The 20,939-nt window shown below is 42.7% G+C and overlaps 1 protein-coding gene across 1 annotated transcript in view; it reads right to left on the bottom strand.

Moving 5' to 3' along the window:
- The window catches only part of LOC109414950 (metastasis-associated protein MTA1), a 286,844-nt gene that overhangs the window by 116,418 nt on the left and 149,487 nt on the right, over window positions 1-20,939 (bottom strand). Inside the window, exon 3 of the mRNA XM_029860424.2 lies at window positions 5,671-5,778. Coding sequence (XP_029716284.1) covers window positions 5,671-5,778 — 108 coding nt within the window. The remainder of the gene's footprint in view (window positions 1-5,670; window positions 5,779-20,939) is intronic.

Raw genomic sequence — 20,939 nt, 5'->3', positions numbered from 1 at the left:
ATTCTCTGCAGAATCCTCTTGGGATTCTCTGCAGAATCCTCTTGGGATTCTCTTGGGATTCTTTGCAGAATCCTCTCGGCATTCTCTGCAGAATCCTCTTGGGATTCTCTGCAGAATCCTCTTGGGATTCTCTTGGGATTCTTTGCAGAATCCTCTCGGCATTCTCTGCAGAATCCTCTCGGGATTCTCTGCGGAATCCTCTCGGGATTCTCTGCGGAATCCTCTCGGGATTCTCTGCGGAATCCTCTCGGGATTCTCTGCGGAATCCTCTCGGGATTCTCTGCGGAATCGTCTCGGGATTCTCTGCGGAATCCTCTCGGGATTCTCTTGGGATTTTTTGCAGAATCCTCTCGGCATTCTCTGCAGAATCCTCTCGGGATTCTCTGCAGAATCCTCTCGGGATTCTCTGCGGAATCCTCTCGGGATTCTCTGCGGAATCGTCTCGGGATTCTCTGCGGAATCCTCTCGGGATTCTCTGCGGAATCGTCTCGGGATTCTCTGCGGAATCCTCTCGGGATTCTCTGCGGAATCCTCTCGGGATTCTCTGCAGAATCCTCTCGGGATTCTCTGCAGAATCCTCTCGGCATTCTCTGCAGAATCCTCTCAGGATTCTCTGCAGAATTCTCTCCAAATTCTCTGAAGAATCCTCTCGAGATTTTTTAGATAATCCTCTTGGGATTCTCTTGGGATTCTTTGCAGAATCCTCTCGGCATTCTCTACAGAATCCTCTCGGGATTCTCTGCGGAATCCTCTCGGGATTCTCTGCGGAATCCTCTCGGGATTCTCTGCAGAATCCTATCGGGATTTTCTGCAGAATCCTCTCGGAATTCTCTGCAGAATCCTCTCAGGATTCTCTGCAGCATTCTCTCGAAATTCTCTGAAGAATCCTCTCGAGATTTTTTGGATAATCCTCTTGGGATTCTTTGCAGAATACTCTCATCTTGACTTTCATGACCTGCTGCAGAATTTTCTAGGAATATTCTGCGAAATCCTCTTGGGATTCTCTGCAGAATCCTCTTGGGATTCTCTGCAGAATCCTCCTGGGATTCTCTGCAGAATTCTCTTGGGATTCTCTGCAGAATCCTTTCGGGATTCTCTGGAGAATCCTCTTGGGATTCTCTGCAGAATCCTCTCAGGATTCTCTACAGAATTCTGTCGGGATTCTCAGCAGAATCCTCTCAGCATTGCTTGTAGAATCCTCTCAGCATTGCTTGCAGAATCCTTCCGAGATTCTATGTAGCATCCTCTTGGAATTCTTTGCAGAATCCTCTTGGGATTCTTTGCAGAATCCTCTCGGGATTCTTTGCAGAATCCTCTCGGCATTCTCTGCAGAATCCTCTTGGGATTCTCTGCGGAATCCTCTCGGGATTCTCTGCGCAATCCTCTCGGGATTCTCTGCGGAATCCTCTCGGGATTCTCTGCAGAATCCTCTCGGGATTCTCTGCAGAATCCCCTCGGGATTCTATGCAGAATCCTCTCGGGATTCTCTGCAGAATCCTCTCGGAATTCTCTGCAGAATCCTCTCAGGATTCTCTGCAGAATTCTATCGAAATTCTCTGAAGAATCCTCTCGAGATTTTTTGGATAATCCTCTTGGGATTCTTTGCAGAATACTCTCATCTTGACTCTCATGACCTGCTGCAAAATTTTCTAGGGATATTCTGCGAAATCCTCGCGGGATTCTCTGTAATATCCTGTCATGATTCTCTGCAGAATCCAGTCGCGATTCTCTGCAGAATTTTCTCGGGATTCTCTGCAGAATCCTCTCGGGATTCTCTGCGGAATCCTCTCGGGATTCTCTGCGGAATCCTCTCGGGATTCTCTGCGGAATCGTCTCGGGATTCTCTGCGGAATCCTCTCGGGATTCTCTTGGGATTCTTTGCAGAATCCTCTCGGCATTCTCTGCAGAATCCTCTCGGGATTCTCTGCGGAATCCTCTCGGGATTCTCTGCGGAATCCTCTCGGGATTCTCTGCGGAATCGTCTCGGGATTCTCTGCGGAATCCTCTCGGGATTCTCTGCGGAATCGTCTCGGGATTCTCTGCGGAATCCTCTCGGGATTCTCTGCGGAATCCTCTCGGGATTCTCTGCAGAATTCTCTCGGGATTCTCTGCAGAATCCTCTCGGCATTCTCTGCAGAATCCTCTCAGGATTCTCTGCAGAATTCTCTCGAAATTCTCTGAAGAATCCTCTCGAGATTTTTTAGATAATCCTCTTGGGATTCTCTTGGGATTCTTTGCAGAATCCTCTCGGCATTCTCTACAGAATCCTCTCGGGATTCTCTGCGGAATCCTCTCGGGATTCTCTGCGGAATCCTCTCGGGAATCTCTGCAGAAGCCTATCGGGATTTTCTGCAGAATCCTCTCGGAATTCTCTGCAGAATCCTCTCAGGATTCTCTGCAGCATTCTCTCGAAATTCTCTGAAGAATCCTCTCGAGATTTTTTGGATAATCCTGGGATTCTTTGCAGAATACTCTCATCTTGACTCTCATGACCTGCTGCAGAATTTCTAGGAATATTCTGCGAAATCCTCTTGGGATTCTCTGCAGAATCCTCTTGGGATTCTCTGCAGAATCCTCCTGGGATTCTCTGCAGAATCCTCTTGGGATTCTCTGCAGAATCCTTTCGGGATTCTCTGGAGAATCCTCTTGGGATTCTCTGCAGAATTCTCTTGGGATTCTCTGCAGAATCCTCTTGGGATTCTCTGCAGAATCCTCTTGGGATTCTCTGCAGAATCCTCTCAGGATTCTCTACAGAATTCTGTCGGGATTCTCAGCAGAATCCTCTCAGCATTGCTTGTAGAATCCTCTAAGCATTGCTTGCAGAATCCTTCCGAGATTCTATGTAGCATCCTCTTGGGATTCTTTGCAGAATCCTCTTGGGATTCTTTGCAGAATCCTCTCGGGATTCTTTGCAGAATCCTCTCGGCATTCTCTGCAGAATCCTCTTGGGATTCTCTGCGGAATCCTCTCGGGATTCTCTGCGCAATCCTCTCGGGATTCTCTGCGGAATCCTCTCGGGATTCTCTGCGGAATCCTCTCGGGATTCTCTGCGGAATCCTCTCGGGATTCTCTGCAGAATCCTCTCGGGATTCTCTGCAGAATCCCCTCGGGATTCTATGCAGAATCCTCTCGGGATTCTCTGCAGAATCCTCTCGGAATTCTCTGCAGAATCCTCTCAGGATTCTCTGCAGAATTCTATCGAAATTCTCTGAAGAATCCTCTCGAGATTTTTTGGATAATCCTCTTGGGATTCTTTGCAGAATACTCTCATCTTGACTCTCATGACCTGCTGCAAAATTTTCTAGGGATATTCTGCGAAATCCTCGCGGGATTCTCTGTAATATCCTGTCATGATTCTCTGCAGAATCCAGTCGCGATTCTCTGCAGAATTTTCTCGGGATTCTTTGAAGAATACTCTCATGATTCTCTGCAGATTTCTTTCTGGATTCTCTGCAGAATTCTGTTGGGATTCTCTGTAGGATCTTGCCTTGAACCTTTGCAGAATCCTCTCAGAATTCTCGGCAGAATCCTCTCTGGATTCTCTGCAGAATTCTCACAGGATTCTCTAAAAAAATCCGCTCGGGATTCAGTTAATAAGCATCTTGGCGAAATGCAACAAACTTGCAATCATCATACGGACCAGACACCAGCATCCAGAAAATCTCAGCATTGATATCGAGACCACCATCGTCGAGCATTATGAATCGCCGCATTTGATAAACAATCCCACGGAGGACCATACGAAGTGCATCAGAGTGCAGATAAAATAATCAAAGATCATCATCTTTTAGTTTCACCAAACAGATATCGATCCTACGCTCACAGATTATAAATACCGTTAGGCAAAGATCATTTGTCAGTTCCTTCAGAAGATTGAATAAAGACGGAGCACAAGCTCCTATGAAATATTTTTTTTAAGAATCCCTTAAGTGAGAAAAATTACTATTCTCTGCAGAATCCTCTCGGAATTGTATGCAGAATCCCCTCGGGATTGTCTGCCGAATTCTTTCGGGATTGTCTGCAGAATCCTCTCGGAATTCTGGGCAGAATCCTCTCGAAATTCTGGGCAGAATCCTCTCGGGATCGAAGAACTCGACGGAATTTCTGATGAAATCTCTGTGTCAATTTCTGCAGGAATCTCTGCAAGAACGTCTTACAGCTTTTCCGTAGGAATCCTTATTAGAAAACCTCTGAAAGACCCTGTAGAATATTTTTTGGAGGAATCTTTGGAGGATTTTTTAAGACTTTCGTAAGAAATCTGGGAGTAATTTCTGGAAGAAAAATGACTTGAAAGAATATCTAAAAAATGTGAAGAAATCTTGAAAATTTCCCCAAAATTCTATGGTAGAATTTCTAAACCAATCATTGGAGAAAATACTTTAGAAAGCTTCTGAGAAAATTATGAAGGAGTTCTCAGTTTCTGATTCTTAATGTATCATGTAAATGATTCACTTTTCCAAAAAGAAAATCCATGGAGTATTTTTGAGGAAGTTCATGGAAGGTTTCCTAGATGAATGCTTTCAAAAATGTCTGATTCCCCAATAAAAAAAAACTGAAGAAATTCGTAGCTGAAATCTCTGGAGGAAAATCTGGCGACATTTTTGAAGAAATTATTAGTCGAATTTATAATAAAAGCCATGGGAGATTTTCTGAAAGAATCCCTCGAAAAAAATAAGTAGGAACCCGTAGGGCAGTTTCTATAGGAATCCCTTCAGAAAATTCCCGAATGGATCTCACATTGTTTTAACCGTTATGTGTCCGACAAATTTTTTGCTTTTTTCTACACCGTGCTTTTTAAATGGGCGCTGGACATAAGGGTTAAAAACGGTCACATAAGGGTTAAAAACGAGCCCCTGGAGAAACAATTTAAGAAATCTTAGGAAGATTTTCTGACAGAATTTGTGAAACTTCTGGAGGATTCCCTAATGGAATTTCTGGAGAAAAGTGAAGTTCTTGGGGAATTTATGGTGAAATCCTTGGAAGAATTTCCAAAGTAACCCCAGTACAAATTTTTGAAGGATCTTTTTAAACATTTGCTTAAAAATTCTGGAATCGTTTCAGAAGGCATCGCTGAAAGCTTTTTTTTTTAAGAATCTCTGTTGAAATGTCTAAAGAAATTTCTGAAGGTAACTTCGAAACGAATTATTGAAAGAATCCCTGGAAAAAATTCTGCTCAAACTCATGATTTTTTTTTTTTTTGAAAAAAATGGAGGAATTTCAGAAGTAAATCATGCGAGATGCATTGAAAGAACTCTTCGTGGAATTTTGAGTTCAGAAAGGGTTCAAGACGTTCCATACTGTATACGATTGTAGATTTGATGACCTATGCTCAAGGGAGCTCTCAGAGATACTTAACCGTTATGTGTCCGACAAACTTTTTGCTTTTTTCTACTCCGTGCTTTTTAAATGGGCGCTGGGTACCCGGGTACCCTGTCGGCCACATAAGGGTTAAATTTGGTGCCCAAGTTATTGACTGGGACATTTTCACCTGCCACTCACTAGAGTTTCAACTTCTTTCCAGTCGCATTTTACCCCACAGGCCCATTCTACACCAATTCCACTACGTATATTTTCTGTTCCAACTCGATCCACTTTCCGAGCGGAGGTTGATGTAGATAGAGAGACACGGTAAGATGAATGGTATATTACTTAGGCTGAAGGTGCACTTACCTAGGGCAGGGTCTAGTACTACTTGGGCGGCTTGTTCCTCGCCGACCGGTGTTTTCAGCCACATCTTTTTCAGCTTCATTGCTACGGGGGATTCCTCCGATGTGGCCACTGGAAGTGAAGAGACAGAGAGAGAGAAAACGAGGATTAAAAATAAGTGGGGCGCGATGTGTGAGATGATACGATTAATCCGGGCTTGAGCATTATGATGACACGCACGCATGCCAAAGCGCTCGATAGGGAATACGAAGCTTTGTTGGAAGTCAAGTTCGAAATGTTGTTGATATCCTATTACAATGCGCACTAGGGCATTATTTTCACTTAATCCACTCAGAATATACATAGCGTCTTGTACCATTTGGGCAGGTGTACCTATTTTAGGCACTTGCCGCTATAACTAAGTCAATTTTAAACCGATTGATTTGAGTTTTTGTATAGAGTTAGATACTGTACGTGCCTAACTCTATACAAAAATTTAAATCAATCCGTTTAAAATTGACTTAGTTATAGCGGCAAATGCCCAAAATAGGTACACCTGCCCAAATATTACAATACCCTACGTTCAGAGCCATCGATTGAACACGAAACGAGTCGAAAAGACTCTTTTTCTTCCTTTCAACTTGACAGCACAGTATGAGTGAGCGACCAAGTTACGGTGCAGATGAATGTGGCCAGGAATAGTGATATTCATACTTTTGATGTTCTTGTTAAAAATCAATCTTTTTTTCCTTGGAGCAAACATCCAATTCTCAAACACTCTGATATCAGCATACTCTTGTGCAGATTCTGTGGTACGTGGTCTGTCGTGGGCGACCGACTGCATCATCACTTCCTCCTCTTTTCCCACATTGATCTGCAATTTGGCGTCTGCTACGCCATTCTCGCCTTAAAACGAGAAGATCGCCAACATTTACACAATGACGATGCCTATTAGTCGCAAGCATTTATCTCTTCGATCCTTGAGTACATCTAGCTGATTTGCCGTTACTGGAGTCGCAAGTACAGGCTATTAGTCAAGCTCAAGCTCAGACCTCCAAAAGTGTTTCAGTTTCTCATGAACAGGCTGCTACAGACTGATTACAGCGAATCAAACATGATTACGTATCATTCATTCTACAGTGTATTCTGTGTTTCATCGTGTTTGTAGTTTTTCAATGTGTTGTTAATTAGCTCACACTCAAAACAAAAGAATGAAGTGTTGTTGTATTAGACGTGACTAAATCTTCTTCTTCATTTTGGCTCAACGGTCTTACTGGAACTTGGCCTGCTTCCCTTCAACTTAGTGTTCTTTGGACACTAAGTTCCACAGTTAGGCGGATACAAATTTAATTTTGACTTTTTGTCTCCCCCCCCTTCAAAAATTTTTGGCAAGATTTGGCATTTTGAGGGGGCAGATAAAAAAATATTTATCAAAATATCGGGTTTTGCTAAAAAATCCTTAACAAATCCGATGAGTTTTTAATATTTTTCAGATTAAACGCTTTATTATTTTTATCCCCCCCCCCCTCGACCAGCCAAAGACTGGTGGGACAAAAAGTGAAATAAATATTTGTAACGGCCTTATTAATCGAAGAACTTTCTTTGCCTGCCATTGTATGAATTTGTATATTGTCAGGTAAGGAGAATGATAGACTATGCCCAGAAAGTCGAGAAAATTTTCCCGACTGAAACGAGAATCGAACCCGCCGTCTCCGGATTGGCATTCCACAGCCTTATTCACTAGGCTAACTGGAGACCCCGTGGCCAAGTAGGATAACGACAAGGATACATTATAAAGCACATCATTACTAATGGAACTTTAAAAACAACAAACCGCTTCTTCTGGACACTCAGGATTTAAGTAGGAATCGTGACTACGGGTAAAATCATCTCATCTCCTCTGATTTTAGCCATTTTTGTGATCCAGAGCAGAAAAAATAGTGTACGAACAACCCACACAATTTCACCGATCCAAAATAGATATTTCTTCGATTCATCATCTGTATCTGTATGTAACCCAATGCACCAATTTTCCGCCTTTGAGATTTCATTTCCAGCATACATCGGTTGGATCTGGTACAGACAGACACATCAAACGTAACCCCGAAAGGACCCCATAGCGTGTGCTATAGAGAGACTGACTTTCCCCCTTTAATGAAGAAACATACAGAGAGCCGTACGGTTATTTCTTCTATCCAGTATATAGTTCAATTTTTCTTCCCTTATCTACTTGCTATCCAAATCCAATGGTCATGAATTAAATTTTCAGAGCCCCGACGTTCACTCATCCTTGTGATCCTGGGTCGTTGTTGTGCACATCAGTCATCATGCCTCTGAGTATAGCAACGTCGATGTTCACCGGACGGATGGACGACGCCCGCAAACGTACGGAAGGTGCGGCCATCGAAACACGTTCGCACAGGTTCGCACAACTTTGGCCCGGTATTTTTCGGGGGAGAAGCCCCCAATATAATATGCTCCAACGAATCTGTTTCTTAATTAATTATTTGCATCACATGCGTCCGTCAGCGTCGTACGCCGAGTTCGCATTCGGTGCTGCTTTCGGTACCTACCGATATTGCATCCGACAGAGATGCAACCAACGCTGCGCTGCCTAGACGGGTGTATGAGTGTGTGGTCGACTGCTAGGCATCATAGACGTTTGCAGGACGCTATAAAACGCACAAAACCTCTTCTACGTCCTTGACACCCTTTGACATGCATTGAATCTCCCATGAACCTTGAAAACCCCATGACCCCAGGAAACCACTTCTTAAGTCCTCTGAATGTTCTCTGAAACTCCCTGATACTCTCACAGTCATCTGTGAAACCCTTCTGAAACTCCCCGAGAATCGCGTTGAAATACCTTGCAATTTCTTGAAACTCCTCTGAATTTCCCCTAAATTTTAAATAGCCCCTGAAACCTCCGGAAACCACTCTCAAACCCCTCTGAAACTCCCTGAAAGCCTTCAGAAACAACTTTCAGGAATGTTCTCATTTTCATATGAAACCCTCCTAAAATCATGCTGAAAAATGTGTCGAAACACCTCTGAATCTTCCAAGAATATTGAGCGCCTCCTGAATCTTTCGAAAAACCACTCCAGAAACCCTCTGGATTTCTGGAACCCCTCAGATATTCTTTGAAGCAGAAACCCGCATATGCTCCTGTGAAATACTCTATAAACTCAGCTGAAACGCGTTGAAACACCTTGAAACCTCTATGAATCCCTACTGAATCTTAAAACCCCTCTATATGTTCCGGAAACCGCTCTCAAGTCCCTCTTGAACCCCTCTGAAACTCCATCGAACCCCCTCATTTCCCCGTTAAACCCTTCTGAAACCATCCTGATACGCGTTGAATCTTCTCTGAATCTGCCTTGAACCTTGAAAGCCTCTGAATCCCTCTGAGACTCGTATAATCTCCTAGAAACCACACTGAGCCCTCCTTAAACCCTAATAGCCTCCTAAAGCTTCCGGAATCCACTTCCAAACCCTTGTGAAATCCCATGAAACGCTCTGAAACCCTCTGAAAGCCCTCTTGAACTCCTTGGAGCCGCCACAATACTACAATCCCTCTACATATCACATGGATCTTGAAAGCCTCCGGAAACCACTCTCTAGTCCCACTGGAACTCGTCAGAAACCCCGCTGAAATACCCTGGAATCCTCACATTTTCTTGTGAAACCCTTCTAGTACTCCCTGATACGCGTTGATATGCGTTGATAAGCCCCTGAAACCCACGGAGACGGGTTGCTACTCCTTGAAACCACTCTAAATCTCTTATAAATCTTAACACCCTAAAAAGCCTTTGAATACCACTTTCAAACCCATGTGAAATCTTTTGAAGGACCTTTGGAACTCCCTGGAAGCCCCACATATCCATATGAAATCCTCATGAAACTTAAGCACAGAAAAAAAACGTATTCGCTTGAAATTTACATGCAGGAACGTAACCGATGGCAGCCACGATCAGTCGCCAGCCAATGGGAAGGTGATTCCGACGCAGCGGTACAGCAGTTAGTTCGTTTAAATATGGTGGAGCATGTTTATCTTAGATTGCCTTCTCTCCAGCTTGGTGAGACAACCTGGAGGGATTAGGCGATTACTCTCATTCCGAAGATCCGAGTTCGATTCTCGCATGAAATTTTTTTTTAGTTTCCTTAGAACTTTTTTCAACCATCAGTACACGCTAAAACTGCTCAGCACTAAAATGTGTAAGACCTACTCATAAGTGCATAATTTCCAGACCACACAAAAATGTGTGACAGTTACACATTCTCAAAAAACAGCTCGTACACTCGTCTAGATGTGAAATGCTGATTTTTTTTGTTTTCCAAGGTCACTAGTAATCCTAGCTAGATTGCTGTACAAAAATTTTTGCGAATTTAACGATTTTGTGGACACTGGAGCTGATTTTGTAAATGTGCAAGGGTTACACATTTTTGGTGTAGTCTGGAAATTATGCACTTTAGCGCTGAGCGGCGTTAGCGTGTAGTGTAATTTTAGGATCACACATAAATTTTTATCATGTACGATGGAGGTATTTTGTTACATTAATCTTGAAAGCCCCCTGAAGCCTCCATAAATCACACTCAAATTCCTCTGAAACCCGCCTGAAACCCCTCTGTAGATCCCCCACATTGTTCTGTTTAGGCCGGCCTCCCTCTAAATCTTGAAAGCCTCTTGAAACCACCGGAAACCACTCTTGACCTCCTCTGAAATTATTTGAAACCTCTCGGAAACTCCCTAGAACTTCCACATACCCCTGTGAAGCTCTCCTGAAACCTCAACGAAAGCACTTGAATATCTAGAAGCCTTTCTGAATATCCCACGACTCTAGAAAGCTCCCTGAAACGCTCGGAAACCATTCTAACCCCAAAGTTAGATTTCAATTTCAAAAATATACATTGAAGTTATAGTATTATCCAGGAATACCTACTCTTTAATAATCCATTTTTCAATTTTTTATCTGTAATTCAAAAATTGTTGCAAAATTTCCAACGAGGGCAGTGCTTGAAAAGTAAAACGTTTTTTCCGCAACGAAGCAAAATTTGCTCTTATTTGACCGGCGCTTTTCAACCCAAAGCGGTAGCCTTCATTGGCTAACAACATTTTTGTTTGTGAAAATCTCCAAGTAGTTTCTTGCTCTGCTTCCATCGTCATTTTGAACAATTTATTTCTTGAATCCAAAATCGTTTGACACCGATATTCTCCGAGTTTTACAGAAAAAATTTTAAGTTCGTCTCCAATAATATTTCGAGGACATTTAACATTTTTGCCTTCATGAAGTACTCCGGGGTTCTGCCAAAACAATTCCCAAAAGATAAACCTACAACTTCTTTTAAAAAGCTGTTTTCGCCTAATATTGTCGTAAAAATATCAGAGATTCTAAAGGATACTCTTCCGGGGTTCGAGTCATGCTTCCAGAAAGTCGCATTTTTTCGGTAAACTTTTAAACATTCATTCGCGTGTTTTGTTAAAGACTTTTCTGAGGATTCTGCTAATGTACTCAGAATATCTGTTAGAAATTGTTTAGGGAATTCCATCTGGGAGTCTTTCAGAACTTTCAATTGGCCACTATCATATGCTTTTTTTAATTAGCTATAATTTCTTGTGATGTACTCACTCTTCAGATTTTTATTTTTATTTTGCCTAAGGCTCCTCCAAAACTGTACAGAAGCGAATAGGTACGATTTCGTTGTAAATTCTATCAAGTCTTCTCAAGAATTTTCTCCTTGACTTCTATCGAAGGGACCAAATTCAACCTTTCAGGACACGCACCTGATTGACCCTGAAACTGCACCGCGCTCGCGCTTTATACGACAAGCGAGGTTTTTTGGTAGTATTGTACTTTTTACAACGAAGCGCGTCCTGAAGAGTTAAGGTGGCAGAAATTACATAGTTCCACTAAGAATGTCACCCGAATTCCTTCAGAATTATTGTCGAACGTAAAATCTCTTTGCCGGAAGTAACGTCTGCAGGTTTACCGAATTCTCCAGGAATTTTTAAACGGCCTTCATGGAGGTCTTTGGTATTTTCGCTAGAACCCTGCTGTCAGGATTATCTGCAAAAAAGTCCTTTGGGAAATCTTAATAAAATCGACATCGTCTGAAGAACTATATAGATTTCAGATTGTTTTTACTTGAATTTATCGAACATACAAGAGAAACCACTGAACTGCCTGAGAGGCTGCCTATCTAAAAGAAAAGTCAGCCGGCCTCTGATTAGTAAATCATCACAGCTCATCTTGATAACTGTAAGCACTCACGAGTGATTTTGATGACTTTTCGCCAGAACATTCAATCATATTCTTTTGCTTCAAAAATATTCCGTAAAGACAAAGCTCCAAGAGAAAAATGTAAAAGCCTTCTGGATTCGTGGGAAAATTTCTAGACAAATCTCAAGTGAACTGAACAATCCATAAAAATATCTTTGAAAAATTTGAAATAACCTGGATAAAAAAGGACGAATTTCTGATGGCACACATTTTCCAAATGGAGGAAAACTTGCCTCTGGAGCTGACCTACTAATACCTGATACAAAATTTTTAGAAGTTTTAAAAGAACATGTTAAATATCATACTCATACTAGGATACTCGAGAGGAAATCTTTCCACTTTCTGCCAATAGTTTTGGAGCATAACCAAAATGCACTTGTTGACTTACTGAACACGTACTCCGCACGCATTCCAGTTCAGTTTGGCATTCAGAATCCGAAATCTCAGTCACTGAGCGTTCGGTGGACGTTTTCGCCGAGGGGAATCTGTACAAGTAGTTGGTAAATATCCCCGAACTTTGTTAAGTTTGACAGATAAACGATGCTATTCCGCAGAAGTTCGGTGATATTTCGCTTTACGGAATTTTTTCGGTGAAAGTGTTCACCAAACGCTCAGCAGTTGCGATTTCGGTAAACCATTACCGAAGTCGGTGATTTTTTCTAGCTGTGAAGAGAGCCTCTGGTGGCTCTAGAGAGGAGCCTCTGGTGGCTCTAGGCAGGAGCCTCTGGTGGCTCTAGACAGGAGCCTCTGGTGACTCTAGACAGGAGCCTCTGGTGGCTCTAGAGAGGAGCCTCTGGTGGCTCTAGAGAGGAGCCTCTGGTGGCTCTAGAGAGGAGCCTCTGGTGGCTCTAGAGAGGAGCCTCTGGTGGCTCTAGAGAGGAGCCTCTGGTGGCTCTAGAGAGGAGCCTCTGGTGGCTCTAGAGAGGAGCCTCTGGTGGCTCTAGAGAGGAGCCTCTGGTGGCTCTAGAGAGGAGCCTCTGGTGGCTCTAGAGAGGAGCCTCTGGTGGCTCTAGAGAGGAGCCTCTGGTGGTTCTAGAGAGCCTGTGGTGGCTCCAGAGAGCCTATGGTGGCTCTAGAGAGCCTCTGGTTTTAAGTATTGGCTCCGGAATTCCTTCAAAGATTTCGCCTTTCAATTTTCTTTCAAAGATTAATTTCCGGGATTATTTCCAGGATTCTTTCTTTGATTCGCCGGGAGATTTCTGAATGCACAGGTTTCTTTGAGGGATTTATCCAAATGAACTCCTGGAATTCCTTTAGAAATTCCTCCACGGATTCCTTCCAAGATTCTTTCAGGTATTACTCTAGGATACGTTTAGAGTTCGCCACGGGATGTCTCCAGGATTCCTTCAGAGATTTCCCCCGAAATTTTTACAGGGATTTCTCCTGAGATTTACTTAAAGATTCTTTCGAGGACTCCTTTAGAGAATCCTCCACAGATCCTTTTCCGGATTTCTCCCAGCATTTTTTCGGAGACTGAATTTCACCAGGTTATCTGGGATTTTTGCGATTATTACATCAAATAGAGAGAAATGAGAGTCTTTGGCAGTGTAACGAAGTTAAGGTCAAGTATGCTTCCAAGAGATAAGGGAACTTCAAAACTTAATTTACAAATGCATTGTCAAATTTTATAAACTGTAACACAGTGTCACAATCCTAAACTAGGAAACCTTCCTCTAAACACACCTCTGACCTATTTCACAGCAGGTTATGTAGAATAATTCCAACTCGTAGGCAGCAGCAGAGATGCGTCCATCGTCGTCGTCACATACGCACCAAACCATCTGGTGTGACTAGTGTGTATGTTGCCTGCCACCAACGTTTTGGTGATTCGAAGGAAGGATACGAAGAGACAGTGGAGGTACAGTTGAGGCACAGTGATACTGACATATTGGTCTCCAGTCTACTGCTCGTAAAACGCACTATCTCCGAACCATTTTGGGTCGGCTGGTGATGGCGCCCTCCCACCACTCACTCGAAGCGAACGCAGGTGCAAAGTAATCAAACTGCAAGAGGGGGAGTTCAGCGGAGTACACGAACTTTATAGAAAAAAAAATGGGGCCTACATCCCCATACGGAACTACGAAACTATTTGTTTAAATTCTGCATCGAGCTACGCCGCACCAAAATCTGGGACCGACCTATCACCCGGCCACCAGGCCGTACCTATTTTCCATAGGATGCAATTTTTGGCCGGTCGTTGTCGGTGCCATCTCTTCTCGTTCTGGACTTTCCGGGTACTGCTGTACCAACGGCATCCAATAATGGTGCGTCGTGCGTCCATCCGTCCGTCACAAGAGCCGTTCGTCGTTTCGTCCTTTCTGGATTGGAGGTTCCACTTGGCGGAGTATCTACTTGTATAATTTGGAAATGTTCATCTCACTTGTGCTTATACAATATACATACTTGGGTATGTATCAGAACAGATGTTCTCAAATCTTAAATGGTGTTAAATGTGGCAATGCCTACAAGACTGGATTAGAACATGCTTTTGAACTAAGCGTTCCACTAGGACTTCAACAGTTATTAACTGAGAGTTAACGTTGCCAGTTTATATTTTTTTCCGTTCGCCAAGCACAAAGGTATTCTATATCCAAGGAAGTCAGGGAGACAATGATAAATGTTGTCCTTTTCTGGCATTTACCAGATTTGCTAGTATGTTGTAAACATACAGAAAACCTTGTAATTAGAAAAGACAGAATGTTGCTAACTGGCAAATTGAGAGTTACATTTGTGAAAAAAAAGCATTCTGGTGGGATTCGAACCCACGACTCGGTAGGCTGGTAGACCAGCGCTTTACCCAACTATGTCGCAGAATCAATACCTGATCTGCGGCTTAGTTGGTTAAAGCGCCGGTCTAGCGTATACGGAGTCGTGGGTTCGAATCCCACCAGAACGCGTTTTTTTTTATCACAAATTGATCTCCCAATTTAACAATTAGCAATATTCTGTGCCTCCTAATTACAAGTTTTCTCTTAAGTCAGGGAGATTACAATTACGAAAAGATCCTGATTGTCACGAGGATCAAACTCAGATACCCTCAGCAAGGTCTTGCTGAAGAGTTGAGGTATAATGAACCAATCCAACTTGACTGATTGTAAACAATTACGGAAAGCTCCCTATGTTTAGATCTCAGTTTTGAAACTAAATTCAGTTGACAGCCTCTTTTCAACAATGCATATAATATAGAAGATCGTTGATTATTTGCGGCGCAACAGTAGTAGGTAGGACGAGAGTTTGGCGGCGGCAACGGCGGCGACGACGACGACGGACTCCGGTAGACACCGCACCGGGACTGGGAGTAAAACATATAAGACCATATCACGGCGTAAGCGAACTGCGGTGTGTGCAGTTCCCTCCTATTTCTCCCCAATATGTCCCACCAAAGGCCCTCCTCCACTAAATAGCGTAGAGAACGACGGACGATGTCGGCAACGACGCACGGCACTGCCGGCGCTTGACTCTCCTATGGTGGTGGTGTTGTTCGCTCCTACCGGAGCGGAGTCCAGAGACCGGGCACCAACGACCGGAGTGTGCTGTTCGTTCAGCAGGCTTCTGCCGAATGGTGTGGGGTCTTTGGGGAGTTAGTCAGTCAGTCAGTCTGTTGGAAGATTGGATAGGATGTGTGTGGTTAGGTAGCAATAGGCTGCTGCTGTGTCGTGCTGTGCTGTGAGGACGAATTTATGAGGAATGCGACGAATCAATGGTTTCGGCCATGTTTGGTGCTTTGTGGGTCATCTCAGATAATGCGATGATTCGATTGTTTCGGTGATTATGAGCTGAAAAGTTTGCGTTAGCTTTTAGTAAACACCTTGGTGTAAGGAAATTTGGCAACACTTTCAATGGATTGATGTGTCTTCTTATATATGAACTGTAAACATGGAAGCCTTTGGAATCCATAAGGCAACCACAAACTCCCCCTCCATCCTCGGCCGCATCCCATATTTACCAGATCGTTCTGCACGTGATCCGACCTTCCTTTATTCTGCCGATAATGTCCATGTCGTCCGCAAAGCACACAAATTCACCGGATTTTGTGAAAATCGTTCCTCGGCTGTTGAGCCCGGCTCGTCGCATTCCACCTTCTAGAGTGATGTTGAATAGTATAAGAGTCCGTCACCTTGTCGCAGTCCCCGGCGTGATTCGAATGGACTGGATAGTTCACCCGAAACCCTTACGCATTTTTGCACACCGTCCATCGTTGCTTTAATCAGTCTAGTCAGCTTCCCAGGAAAGCCGTTTTCGTCCATGATTCTCCATAGCTCTGCGCGGTCGATACTGTCGTATGCCGCTTTGAAGTCGATGAACAGGTGATGCGTTGGGACCTGGTATTCACGGCATTTCTGGAGGATTTGCCGTACGGTAAAGATCTGGTCCGTTGTCGACCGGCCGTCGATGAAGCCGGCTTGATAACTTCCCACGAACTCATTTGTTTTAGGTGACAGACGACGGAAGATGATCTGGGATAGCACTTTGCAGACAGGTGGCCAACTTTTCTGGGCCCATCTTGATGAGTTCAGCTGCGATACCATCCTTACCAGCTGCTTTGTTGGTTTTGAGCTGGTGAATGGCATCCTTAACTTCCCTCAGCGTGGGAGTTGGTTCATTTCCGTCCTCCGCTGCATTGGTGTCGTCGTTTCTTCCGTTGCCGTGGGCTCCCGTGCCTACGTTCTCCACGCCGTTCAGGTGCTGATCGAAGTGCTGCTTCCACATTTCGATCACCTCACGTCCGTCCGTCAAGAGGCCTCCGTCTTTATCCCTGCATATTTCGGCTCGCGGCACGAAGCCGTTGCGGGATGCGTTGAGCTTCTGGTAAAACTTCCGTGTTTCATGGGAACAGCACGGCAGTTCCATGTCCTCGCACTCCGCTTCTTCCAGGCGGCGCTTTTCCTCCGAAAGAGGCGAGTCTGCTGCTTCCGCTTCTGTTTATTACGCTCCATGTTCTGTCGGGTCCCTTGCTGCAGCATTACCTCCCGTGCTGCGTTCTTCTTCTCCAAAATCGACCCACCAATTGTTCCGTCGATTCCGTTCCACGTACCCGATGGTGCTCGCGGCTGCGTCGTTGATGGCTGCTTTCACTGTACTCCAGCAGTCCTCAAGAGGGGCCACATCGAGCTCGCCCTCGTCTGGCAACGCGGCCTCGAGATTCTGCGCGTATGCTGAGGCGACATCCGGTTGTTTCAGTCGCTCTAGGTTGTACCGTGGCGGTCGCCGGTACCGTACATTTTTGATGACGGAACATTTTGGGCACAGATTGACCAACATCAGATAGTGGTCGGAGTCGATGTTGGTGATACGATAGATCCTGACGTCAATAATGTCGGAGAAGTGCCGTTCGTCAATAAGGACGTGGTCGATTTGGTATTATGTTTGCTGTGATGATCTCCAGGTGTAACGATCAGGGAGGCTATGATGGAAGCTGCACGTAGAATACGTCCTTGTCATCATCAGTGCTTCCGGAGTGGGGGCCGTGCACTGTGATTATGCACCGCTACAATGCCGAACCCCCGGTCCTTCAGTATAACGGCAAGTATGCGGGTGCTCCCGATGAAATTGAGGGATCTGATCTACAGTTCCACGTACCGAGTTTCCAATCGCAAGTCCTTTTTTGTCGGTTGGGGTCGATGCCGTTGCGCGTTCCGGAAGTGCTTCTGAAACCTTACCCAAGCACAAATTTCTATATCTGTCTACTTCATTTCACTGACTGTTAACGACTGTATTGACGAGTATTTCGCTTGTTTTACGGCTCTTTCAGTCTATATTAAGCAGCTAAAACGCCTTTCGCATCTACTGTCCTACGTTTCGGTGTGAAGGTGAAATACACACCGAAACGTAGGACAGTAGATGCTAAAGGCGTTTTAGCTGCTTAATATAGACTGAAAGAGCCGTAAAACAAGCGAACTACTTCATTTCTATAAAAGTTTCTTCGGGGACACTGAAACTTTAGGACATTTTAAAGCGTTTTCCCATGTAATATATTGGAACTCGTCCAGAACTAGTGTTAGATTACCCCATGAAATTGCTCCTAGGTTTTTTTTTTCAATAATGTGTCTTCGATGAATCTGTTCCTGATTCTGAGGCTATCTCTTGGAATTCAAGGAGAAGTTTTGACGAACAAGTTTGCCACCTCTGAGATTTTTTTGTTAATTACTTCTAAGCTAAATCTCCCCTTCCAAATACTTTCTAGGGGGATTTCTTAAGTAATTACACCAGGAATATAAACTCATTGAAAAACTCATTATGAGTTGAATCCAAAAGAAGAAATTCATTCAAGAGTGTAGCTCCAGAAGTTCTTCTGACGTTTGCTGCACAACTTCCTACTGAAGTTCCTTCAAGATTATTCGTCGGGAGTTCCTTCTGGGGTTTCACCATACATTCTTCCCGGAATTCCTTCAATAGTTCCATCAGGAGTTCCTTCTGGGAATCTTCAAAGATTTCGACAGCCTCACTGGAACCCTTCTGAAATTCATCCAAGAGATTATCCCGTTCTTGTATTCATACGGGAATTCTTCTCGGTATTTGTGCAGGAGTTTCTTCTGGCACTTCGATCTTGAATTCTCCCAAGAGATTTTGTTGGATTCTCTCTTTAATCGTGGTTGGAATTTCTCCTAGATTTCTTACTTCATTTCCCCTGAGAATTCCTGCTGGAAATCCTCTTCCTATGAATCTTCCAGGATTTTTTCTAGGAATCCTTCAGGAGTTCCTACCGGCAATCCTCCAGGACCTCATTCTGAAAATATTCAGTAGTACCTTCAGAAAATTTTCCCGTACTTCTTTCTGGGAATGCTCCGGGTACATCCTGGAAACTCTCCAAAAGTACCTTTGGCGAATCCTTCAGCATTTTTTTCTGGAAATTCTCCAGAAGTTTCTTGTATTTGTATTTGCATTATGCGTTCTACACGGTGTGTTCTGATTGTACGCTTTTGGCGTTTTTCAATCGATACCGATTTGATTTCATTGCTGCAGAGGTTCCCAAACTTTTTGCTACCGCGGCGCCTTTTGAAATTTTCAAAAATGTCGCGGCGCACCAAAAACTTTTTACAAAGAATTTTAACAATTTTAACAACTTCAGTTCAAAATTTCAAATATAAATCGTTAAAAAATCTTTCAATGTCATATTTTCTTATAATTGAAAAACATAGATTTTTAAAATGCTTCTTAAAGAAGAAATGGTTGAAGATTCAAAGAACTTAACACACATTTTAGGTTTCTGGAGGACTGCATTGTAAAGCTCTTAAATTTGTTAAATCAAGCACGTAGGTTACCAAACTTTAAGGAAAATATATATAAAAATCTCGGCAGTTTGTTCTCTTCGTCATGGGGGGATTTTTGAAGCATGTAGGTCTCAGAGTTGGCCTCAAATCCTTCCCAACCAAGCTGAGTTACATATATGCCAAAATTTTAGGCAATTCGGCCCACAAAAAAAAAACCCATGACGAAGAGAACAAACCTGCCGGTAATACCCATCGTCACCCTATAAATTGTCTCAGATTTTTTACGATAAGAGGTATATGATGTAAGTTAAAAATATCGTCCCAAAACGTTTGAGACAGCACGAAGACCTGGAGATTGACAGTAATTATAGATGACAATATTATTAAAAGAACTTCAAATAAGTTTGTTGAAATATTAACTTTGAATTACAAGCCATTGATAAAATCTAAAACTAAGCAGAATGAAATGAAAAGTTTAACAATTTGAGAGTCTACAAAAAATTTCAAAATTCCGAAAATTTAAAAACATTGTAAAAATGCAGATGTTTAATGATAATATTACGAATTGCGGAAAACATTCGTGGATTTAGGAATATTTACATTTTAATTGAAAATTTAGAAGAGGGAAAATCACTTAGATTGACTTTATTTTGAAGTCTTCCTCAAAAAGGCAGGACATTGGTATATAATACAAAAAAAGGCTGTAAGGCGACACTAGTTTTACTAAATAAAACATAAACAACAAAAAATATGTTCTCCCTTCAATAATAAGATTTTATTCTTTATGCAGGGCTGGTAGCGATCAGGTGGCAAAATAATAGTGACTTTAGTGACCAAAATTAGCCCAAATAGTGACTGAATAGTGACCTCAAAATTAATAGAAAATTGAGTTTCTATGTTGAACTCGATCAATTAACGAATTCCCAAGAAAATCAATGCCTAACTTTAAACTTCCAGAGTTTGTATATTTACTTGGTTTAATCTAGTAATCCTACATTATAGGGATCTGCGGAGGCGGCCATTGTGAGCCAATCGTGCAGAGAGAACTGTCAAAGTGTAAGCCAAATGAACACGCTTATCGTTCGTAGAAAGGCGTCGTTTGAACGGTATTGCAATCGGAACTAAATAAATTAAAATTATTTATTTTTATTATCGAGAAATTGGCGGCATATGTAAGTTTAGTAAAAAGATAAAAAATATTAATTCTGCTTTCAAAAGCTCATGCTTATGACGACACTTTTGTTGCTGCACTTGTCGAAAAAACATCCATTGCTACTTCTTGTTTCACTTCTGCCGATATGATTAGCGTAACACTTTTGCAATAAATTTCAGATTTTTTCGATTTCTCCGCTATTTCAACAAAGATTTGAAAAAAAAATTCTACCATAATTAGCAAATGTAAACAAAACAACTTGAACCACAACGAAGTCACGCACAAAGTTTGAACATCTAGCTTCGTAGCAAGTGTTGGCAGCTGTTATAAACAAAATAAACAGCGTTGTCGAATCGACATATGTAACTTCCGCTCATCTCTATGTAGAGGATTTCTAGTTTAATCACCGCATGTTTGTGCTCATGAATACTTTATTGTTTAACTTTCTAATACCCAAATTTTTGATTTTGATCTAAATATCATTTTTCGTCATCTAAAATCGATTTAAACATGTTTTGGAAGATGATTCTTTTTAATTCTCGATTTCGTGAATTTCAGTTTTTGATTTTTCTAATTTTTATTTTTGAACATCCTCACAGTTTTATATTTTTCCTGGAAGCCTATTTAGGTTACGGATTTTTTGAGATGAAA

Source organism: Aedes albopictus, chromosome 1, assembly GCF_035046485.1.
Source record: "Aedes albopictus strain Foshan chromosome 1, AalbF5, whole genome shotgun sequence".
Lineage (NCBI taxonomy): Eukaryota > Metazoa > Arthropoda > Insecta > Diptera > Culicidae > Aedes > Aedes albopictus.
The sequence above is the reverse complement of the archived record's forward strand: the minus strand, read 5'-3'. Positions and strand labels throughout refer to the sequence as shown.